This window comes from Diadema setosum, chromosome 4 (assembly GCF_964275005.1).
Source record: "Diadema setosum chromosome 4, eeDiaSeto1, whole genome shotgun sequence".
NCBI classification, from domain to species: Eukaryota; Metazoa; Echinodermata; class Echinoidea; order Diadematoida; family Diadematidae; genus Diadema; species Diadema setosum.
The window spans coordinates 8,169,609-8,178,517 of record NC_092688.1 but is presented as its reverse complement, the minus strand read 5'-3'; the positions used below and the strand labels follow the sequence as shown (position 1 = coordinate 8,178,517).

The following is an 8,909-nucleotide window of genomic DNA, read 5'->3' as shown; positions in this document are numbered from 1 at the left end:
TAGATGAGTATGTGCACTGGTTGCGGTGAGAAATTGATTTTTATTTTGCTTAACCGTCTTCATATAGGTCTGTCTCAGATCTCGAAGACTTGTCGCGATGAGCGGGACACGCAATGCAAAGAAAATCACTCTCTTTTGCACATCGTATCCCCTTTTTCAAACAGAAATTTGTGTATTATGCAGCTTTGTAAACGTTTTTGGCCTAGGCAAGTTTTCGTCCGTTTCTCAAACTTGGCGCTGCCATCCAAGTCACCTACTTCTGTAGAAAAGAATATCGCTCACCTGTATATCTCCCTTTCACTTTCACAATGCCATGATATAACATGCACTGTGTAACCCTAGCTAAGCATATTTTTTGCATGATAATGATTGGCCCTCGCTATGTCAGATGATCGTTCACATATTGTATTGTATCTGGGATTATGGCTACAAAATAAGGTCATAATGTCACTTGTTGACGTGCCTGGAAAACACTTTACGATCCTCCCTCTGAGAGTCAAGAGTGTGTTGAAACCGAGCTATCAGGTACTTGTCGTGTTTACGGCAGTAAGCAATTTAGCTTCAGTTATCAGAGGCATATTCCTTTCAAATGTTCACCGATCTTAAAAAAGCACCCTAAATGGCTCTTATTCTAAATTGATATCCCCCCCCCCCCCACGTACACACAAAATACCCTTTGGTTGCAAGGATTCAAATTATTTTAATATGACCTTGACGGTTCAGTCATGGATGAAAAAATAAATAAAGCACTTAACCTCATTCCTAATATTCATAATATTACCATTCCTTTTTCCGAGAGCTAAGATAGTCTTGGTTCAATCAGTGTTTGCAGTTTGGGCGTTAGAACTATGGCCATTATCATTATAATATTTGTCATTGACATGCTAATTGCCATCCATCATTAATCTCCTATCATCATCTGCTAGACTTAAGCTCGGGTCACGATTGGGAGTGCGCAAAGATGAAAAAAGGATCCATGGAAAAGAAATGAGTATGGGTCTTCACATCCAATAAGGCTTTAGCTGGAGAATATTGACATAACATTTTACATCTACTTCTTAAATTACCAAAACAGCCTTTAAGATCATTACTGCTAATTATCCTTAATCTTTTATGCGCCCATTGGTAAAATAAAATTGTTTTGAGGGGTTTTTTCCCTCCCTGATAATTTCTCCAAATATAGAACAAACGCACACACAAGCAAAAGGATTTTGTACTTTTGCTGTGCATTGCGTTTCCATAGTAACATAATCACGAAAAATCAGACATGATCTCTGTAAAATGATAATGTATGATTTACATGTACTATACTTAATTATTTGCTTTTGTTTTTTGCCAAATTGTTCTTTCTCGTGTTGTGAATGTTATCTTTTGTTCTGTATCATATTTCGTTGTTGTATATGCTGTAAACTCACGGACTCACTGACTGACTCACGGACTCACTGACGGACTCACTGAAAAACAGCCATGAGGTTGATAGTGGGTTTTTATCTAAACCGTATCGAAATCAAACAAACAATAAAACAAACGTATGAAGGAGAAAAGAAAACGCCTTGTCATCTATACATAATATGCCCCCCCCCCCCTTCTCCGATGACCATGAGTCTATGACCACATCAGGTTGCGAACCTTGCTCAAATTATTGTTGTATTCCCGACCCACGATTTGAGATTACGCTCGATGAGGATCCCGTTGTTGAAGTCGAGAGTTAAATTGCTGTAATTTTTTATTGGTTTGTAACAATGTCCCATCAATACGTCTTAACAGCAAATATTTTGCCTCTTGTAGACCCGTAGTATCGCTTATTGGGTGTCCTTAACTCTTCACCCACAGACTCTTCATTCTTCGTCGCCGTTTCTCTTAAAGTAAAATTGTCTTGTGTTGTGTTGTGTTGTCTTGTCTTGTCTTGTCTGTTGACATGTCCGTTGACAATGCATTCCAAACTCTTGGTCATTCTAGTGTAAACCCTGGACCGTATTGCTCAAAGTAGAAAACAGATAATGCTTTATGTGTTTCTGTAATATTGTACCTTATGGTTAAAATCGGAGCTGATATCGTTGTGTTTGTTATTCATTATTGCTAAATCTCCACTTGATTCGGAGAGTAAAATAAAAATCAACATCTTAAGCATCGTCAAGATCGCCCGTCGGCATTGAATATGATTTCCTTTCGAATGATATTTTGCTTAAAGAGCTCCTTTCGAGCAAATGTTGATTTAAAAGCTCATCACATTGTAATCATGTTTCAATCGTTCGTTAAAACAATCAGACAATGAATCGTTCGTTAGAGTGGGACCGCGAATACCGGTGTCTAAAAGCGAGAGGAGCGGGGTCTCTTCTCTCTTAAAAATTATGTAGTCCCATCACTTGATTTATCAATCGAAATGATAAACATCTGAGATGTGCGGTTTGTTCAATAGTTGATTAGACTGTCGCAAATGGACTTTTCATCGTGATAATGTCGAAAAGGTCGCATAATTATGTTCACGACGCTTTTAAGGATAGAAGGATATCTAAATTCATGTATTTGCATTTTCGTACAATGTCACGGTTACGACATTCACACTATGACAAGACTACGTATAGACTTGTAGATTTTGTTTAAGAATTCATAAGATAGAATCATCGACCATAATATTTTCCCCAGGAACACGCACACACATTGATCTTTCGTTCACTCTTTCTTTGTTACGCGTACCCTATGTTGGTTTCTGTGTTGTTTGAAATTATTGGGCTTCAAAGCTGGTTTTCGTAAACCCACAAACTTGACGATATAAAACCATTCGTTGACCTGTATTGTTCCCTTTACCTACGAGGTAGCCTGTTTAATCACGCATTCAAACACACACACACACACATACACACACTCACACACAGACAGACATATTATATTTCATGTATAAATGCATGCATGTACGTACAGTTGTATGTATGTATGTGTACCTTATTATACACATATTCATGCACGTATTTCCGTATGCATACTCTCAGGAAATTCAGTGGCCTAATATCTTTAAAATAACGGTAAGGATCAACATAAAATGCACATATCACTTTAAAAAGTTCCACTTTTCATTCAACACAAATTATGTGCGTCTAGTGGAGGCGATCTCACTTTATAGTCTATCAATCTTTATTCACAAAACGTCCAAGGAAACATATATAAACGTGCAACGGTTTACCTCTCGATCATCAAACAGCATATCCACATTATATCATTTTTTTTTTAATTGCAAACAAACAAACAAATCGAATCGCCATGATGGTATAAGTCTTCCTTAACTCCATGAGCCCCCCCCCTGCCCAAACCACGAATGTATGACATGAATCGTGTTAGATGAACAACATACTACCGGGTAGATAATGATGTACATCATCGCCACAGTGCGTCAAAGCTTTAGACACGAATATTCTCTAACTGACATTGATCCAACCAATTCTCACTCAATTTAATCAGTCTTTAATTGATAAAAAGTAAATGATGTCAAACACGTGCGAGTTACTTGATACCGTGTAGACGAAATACGTAATAGAACCATCAGGGTTTTTTTTTTTTTTTTGTCTTTTTTTAAGTGCACCATATCGACAAGAGTGTTGAACCATTCATTATACGTAGCCTATCGTGAAGTGCATTTCAAAGTTAAAGGGGTGTTTCTGGACCAACATTAAGCTGACAGAACGACACAGATATAGACACAAGCTACTACAATACCCATCAAAAAGTTACTGCACATTCGTCTATTTCACTGTATAGTTCTCCAAGCGCATGACATTCACACTCGAATCCAAAAATGACTTTTGAATTGAATTGAAATGAATTGAAATGGATTCTGAACTGAATTAATACTGAGCTTAGAATTTTGTCTCCTGATATTTCGCCAGATCAGAATGATTGTTTGTTTGTTTGATGATTATTCGATGCACTTAAAGTAAAGCGCTGCATCACGTTCAACCAAAAATATATTAAGAGCAAAATCGAATGACCAAAACGGTACAGTTTTAATGAAGATTTTCCTTTCGCAATATGTAGATTAATTTAGGCAATGATGTTTAAAATATCCTGTTGATCTGCCGACATATTCTCACTTTTTTTTTTCTAATGAAATGAAAATGAATATATTTCTGATATTTCATTTCCCATCCGAAAATATCACAAATGGAATAACTGAAGGGATGATCTCCAAACAGTGCCAGATGATGTTGCTGAATTATCGATTTATTATTATAGAATGATTTTCGTGAAGAACAGAACGAAAATGCACAACAAAATGACGTCACAACTCAGTTTCCTGTATTAGTGCTTTCGTGCTGATGAAGATCATGAAAATCTGAATTAAAGTAATCAAAATTAGTTTAGAATTACAAACAAGTTTAATGTGACATCTGCTGTAGATCTATTCAGAAATAGCAAATGATTTGTACTGACATTCACCTACAAAGGCCTCGTTTCCTACGTCTCTGTATTAACAATCATTTCCCATTGCACATATTTTAATCTTCTGACATCTCCGTTATTCCGATATGCGACCTAATCTAAGATGAAAGCAGTAGGTGTTATTTGGCATCACTTACCTCACTTTTATTTCAGCATACTAGACCACAATGTGCAAAACAAACGTAGCATATAATCTTACGATATTAAGGCTCGGAGTATACTTGAAGATTGCCATGAGAGAATTTCAAGAGGTAGTTGTAGAGGAGATGTAATTAGATGTATACTTGGGAAATGTGTGACATCCATCATACGAAGACATCGTAAGCCTGATACCAAGAAAACATTTAAACACTCAGCGCGGAACCAAATTCCTCAGACGCCATAATACCCCTGTACCTGAAAAAATCGGAGCCACCGTGAATTGAATTAGTAGTGGTGTATACTAGTGATGGCAAAACAATTGCATTGTCTGGAGTGAAGTGGTGTACAACTTGAGGCAGACTAAAGTCAACAGTGGTGTATATCAACTGCATGGTGCTCCCGAGGTGAGTTCACACTTTGCTCCCGGTCGCTACTGTGGACACCGTCTGCGGCTGCCTGGCTGGTTCCCTTTTGCAGAACAACTTCACTACGGCGGCCTGAAAGCGCTGATATCTGAGCGAGTAGATGACGGGGTTGATCCACATGTTGGCGAAGGCCATAATGATCGCGAACTTGTAGAACTCTCCCGAAAAGTTAAAAGTTCCACCTATTGCGTCATAAAAGTGAACGTTGTCGAGCGGCGCCCAGCACACGACGTAGCAGATGCAGACGATCAGGAGGGTTTTAATGATGTTCCTTCGCGCCCTGTCTCGGTAGCTATCTTGGTTGGACTGCGCCTTCGGACCATGTTTGAGTTTCACGGCCATCAGCGAATACAGAAGGGCGATGATGAACGTAGGAACGAGGAAGTTGAGGACGTACAGGAAAATTCCGATGCCTTGTCGGACTTTGTCGCTTGGCCACTGAAATATGTAGCAAGCGTTTCCCTCGACACGTACCCAGGCATATGAATGAGCCTCGAAGCAGAATCCATAGATCCATGGGATAGTAGCAAGGAGTGCAAGGCGACGAGTGCCCATGTTTTGACGGTATTGGATCGGGGACATGATGGCGTAGAATCTCTCAATGGTGATTAGAACCAGGTTGGCCACGCTTGCCGCTATGGTGATGTAGAACGGATTCCAGCTGATCCAAAACGCACATATAAATTTGGCCAGTCCCGGGAGGTTGGTTGGAAGGGACGCAGGTACGACTTGAAGAACCAGAAGGAAAACCGATGTCACGAAGTCAATCAGCGACTGGTTTGCGATGAGGAGATTCGTGCCGCTCTGGAGGTCTTTGACGAACCCGATAACGAAAAGTACAAATCCATTTGCGATGGCACCAAAAGCACCAAATGCTATGAGTATGAAGTCGAGGTAATGTGCATCGTCGGAATCAGATTCTAAAGTGGTATTATAATCAAATTCTGACTGAGAAGAATTCATTACGGCTGTAACGAATAATCACCATGCGAAAGTTACGAGATGTACTCGCGAACGCTTGTTGTCTGCCGCGCTCTAGTTCGAGAGGTTGCAATAATGTGTGTTTAAGGTGGTGTGCGTAGGAAGTCGTCTGCGGACAGGATTTATAATACCAACGAACACAAACTGGAAGTGACGTCACAAACACGACTAAGAGCCAATCAGCGGAGGAACAGTGAATTGAGAACAGATTCGCTGTTAACAAGCAACAAGAGACAGAGCAGGCAGGACAATGTCATACGTTGCTAGCAATAAATAGCTCAGACGACCACACGTGCCATGTAACAATTTCTACGACGAATAAAAAAGCCATGAAAATTATATTGATAATTCTCCTAAAATTTGTCTTTCTCACTTTAAAACTAAAGAAAACTGTTGTATAACTCCTTTCCGGTTGTCCACTTTTTTTTTCGCAGAATCCTGTGGTTATTATTATCACGAAAGTGCGAATAAGAGATTAAAAAGTTGCAAGAGGATTGAGTAAAAAAACAAACAAACAAAGACACAGTAATGAGACGCTTCTGTGAAGTTTGCTTTAAGTCAAAATAAGGAAGAAAAACGAAAGATACAATTACATTCCTCCCTCCCTCTTTCTCTCTCTCTCTCTCTCTCTCTCTCTGTGTATGTATATATTATATTATACATACATACCTACATACATACATACATACATACATACATACATACATACATACATTGATACATATATATGTATAATTAGAAAGAGACAGAGAGACACAAAGAGAGAGAAAGAGAGAGAAGAGTAGAGAAGCGATAGACCGGGTAGTAACATTACATTGGATTCGACTCTACGCTTTCCTAATATTTCGTTGCACTCAAGTTTTACTTGGAGCAAAGGACCTTTTGAAAAGGCAGTAATTTGTTCGTCAAAAAAAAAAACACAAAACAAGAACAGTTTTAAAAACAATATAGAATAAAGAGTAATCACTACACCTTCGGTAGGGCTTTGGCTTATTGCTGATGCAAGGATCTTCGCGGCTCGTTTGATCTTTAGCTACGCTCGAGTATAGCGGGAAATCAATTTGAATAATAATAACCCACGTGGATTTGTTAAACACGATTACTCAAACCTTGCCGGCGTGATGAATATTACACTAATAATGGTCGTAGACCGGGTAATTGTCATTGTTGCATGATTTTTATTCGGAGGAAATGTGTGTAAACCTTACCGACCTCTCTATCATACACACTGCATGACCCTTCAGGAGATATATGCATTTTTAATAAACTTTAGTGAATGTATGTTAGGAATCCATGCAAAGTTTTGGTTTGATATTCTCCTTCAAAACATGACACCAAGTGTCTTGAAACGAGGTGTAGTGAGATGAAAGTACAAACGGAATAATGTGAATTATGTCTGTCTGTGTGAATTATGTGTGAGCGCACGTGTATGTGTATGCACATGCACGTGTGTTGATGTATTTGTGTATTGGTGAAGTGTTACTCACTGATTTCATTTTCTGTTGTTCTTTTTCTTTTTGATACATGCACATACAGTTACCTATAACTGCAACATCTGAAGGTTTTAGACCTGATTGAATATCAAAGGATATCAATCAAATCGAGTTGTGTCCTTAAAAAATACTTAAAAATCACGGGATCAGGTGAAAATAAACCAAAAACAAAAATACAAAAACGGAACTGACGAAATAACACAGTAAAATGATTAGAGACAAAAAAAAAAAAGGTGCAATGATTTGAAGTTAGACAAACTCAGAATGAAAAATTGACCTTATAACGTGTATAACCTCGTAGCTAATACATGCTAACAGCATGAATTATACCATGAATCTTCCCATTTGGATACACGAAAAGAGATTAACTTTATTCACTTAAATAGCATTTCAAACTGATAACTATTACAGATGTTTCATCTGAAATGAAACGCCCAAGAATGAAGGGTAAGCTGTTGTCTGGTAGTCAAAGATAATAATTCATTTGATATGGTGCGTGCATCAAGTTATGAAAGCATTTCATGAATTCATAAAGCGCGATATGATCTACTTAAATGCCCCAGTATAAACAGGTTTGGAAGTCCGTTTCGATAAGTCCTGGATAACGAGCCTCTTGGGGTGAGATTAAGAATCCTTGGGGACAAGAAGTGATCCAGATACCTTGAAGAAAATGAAACAGATACTAGACAATGATTTCCAAAGCCAATTAAAGCATATTAATTTGACTTATTGTAGGTAAAGGAAACTATAATAAGTAGTTTTTGGTATAGTGGAGCACATACTTGGTTATCTAAAGGGAAATATTATACTCCATATAATTACTGTGGGTGCAGTTAGTGCAGAAATATTTAGTAGAAAACACCAGCGAAGTTTGAGGAGAATTGGACGATCTGTTCAGAGATTATGAATTTCTTTTGATCAAAACAGTGTGCAGTCATCATTAGATAAGAAAGCATGCAAATAGAAAAAAAGGAATACGTGATGTCACCGTAGGAAAAAAATATATAAATGATTAAATGAATCCAATGAATATATATGAATCCACCAATGTGTTTGGGGTGTATTCCCTTTCATTGATGGAAATCTATACCTGAAGATCCTGTGATAGTTATGTTCTCAGACCGATGACAGTCATTAAAGTTTTCTTTTCGGCTTTTAATCGAGGGATTTTGTGATAAAACAAAAGAGCCAAAAGCAATATTAAAAAACCAAGAACTATTTTCATGTAATTTTCTTTACGCCACATTCCAGACTAGGACACCGCTGCAGCAGGGTTGTTTTTTCTTTTTTAAATACAAATCTACTCGATTCTTCTTTTTTTTTTCTGTAAAAAAAAAAAAAAAAAAAAAAAAAAAAAAGAATGAGGAGGTTCTTCTTTCATTTTCATTTTTTTAAAGATATAGATTATGTAGTTTCATTTTGTCTTCCCTACTTA

At 37.7% G+C, this 8,909-nt stretch overlaps 1 protein-coding gene across 1 annotated transcript; it reads right to left on the bottom strand.

Moving 5' to 3' along the window:
- Positions 1 to 4,985: 4,985 nt before the first annotated feature.
- Positions 4,986 to 5,963, bottom strand: LOC140227462 (allatostatin-A receptor-like). The gene has a single exon (XM_072307865.1). It carries the CDS (start codon positions 5,961 to 5,963, stop codon positions 4,986 to 4,988), a length of 978 nt encoding a protein of 325 aa, XP_072163966.1.
- Positions 5,964 to 8,909: the final 2,946 nt, after the last annotated feature.

Excerpts from the sequence above, each read along its gene's own strand:
- LOC140227462 (XM_072307865.1), bottom strand. The coding sequence starts at position 5,963 with ATGAATTCTTCTCAGTCAGAATTTGATTATAATACCACTTTAGAATCT.